General features: G+C 57.6%; 1 protein-coding gene across 1 annotated transcript; it reads left to right on the plus strand.

Annotated features, from left to right (window-relative positions):
• Positions 1–321: 321 nt before the first annotated feature.
• Positions 322–814, plus strand: DQ04_23621000 (protein kinase; the record flags this gene model as incomplete). The annotated part of the gene is made up of 1 exon (XM_009318176.1): positions 322–814. A coding segment is annotated over one exon (493 nt), but the record flags the coding sequence as incomplete, so codon positions are not given.

Genomic DNA, 814 nt, shown 5'->3' on the forward strand with positions numbered 1-814 from the left:
TTTTTTTTTTTAATGCTTCCCCTCACGGAGCCACGCTTCGCACTGCTGGATCGCATACGCAGTTCCCGTGCCTTTTCCTTCTCTCTCTCTCTCTCTCTCTTGTGTTCAGGCTTGGCATACTGTGCGCTTCGCCACACACACACACACACGCACGCAAAGTCCATAAGATAGTAAGAAGAGGAACGCTCCCGAGAAGAGAGCGAAATACGGAAAGAAACTAGAGGGGAGGCAGAAGCCGCAGCACTGGAAAAGAACAGTAAGACACACACTCGTGCATACACATTCACGCCGCGCCGCTTGAGTCACTAGTTGCAATACTCTATGGCGTCTCACGCTGCACAATCTACTGCGCCGTTATCAGTCCCATTCCTGTCGCCTGCTCTTAACATGAACGACAAGGTGTACTACACCGCCGCTGGGAACGGAAGTAAGAAGCGGTTGAACGTGCCCAGCGCCGCCGATGTGGACGCCTCCGCACTTCCAAAGACTGCTCAGGAGCAGCAGACGCAGCAACACATGTACGCGTACCGCCCACGCACGGAGGAGCTGCTGTGCCAACGCCGCTCCGGTAGTAAGCGCGACCACGACACCGCCACCTCGACCGACGTGGGGCAGCAGCAGCAGCAGCAGAAGACGGAAGCAGCAGGTGCAGGTGCGCCGAAGCTTGCCGACCACGCAGGGGACACGAAGGCGCCGGTGCGGAAGCAGGCGAAGGTCACCTACATTCTTCCGAACCAGAGCCGTGAGGAGGGGCACTTCTACGTTGTGCTCGGCGAGGACATCGACGTGTCGACGCAGCGCTTCAAGATCCTGT

This window comes from Trypanosoma grayi, assembly GCF_000691245.1.
Source record: "Trypanosoma grayi strain ANR4 Tgr_2362_V1, whole genome shotgun sequence".
NCBI classification, from domain to species: domain Eukaryota; phylum Euglenozoa; class Kinetoplastea; order Trypanosomatida; family Trypanosomatidae; genus Trypanosoma; species Trypanosoma grayi.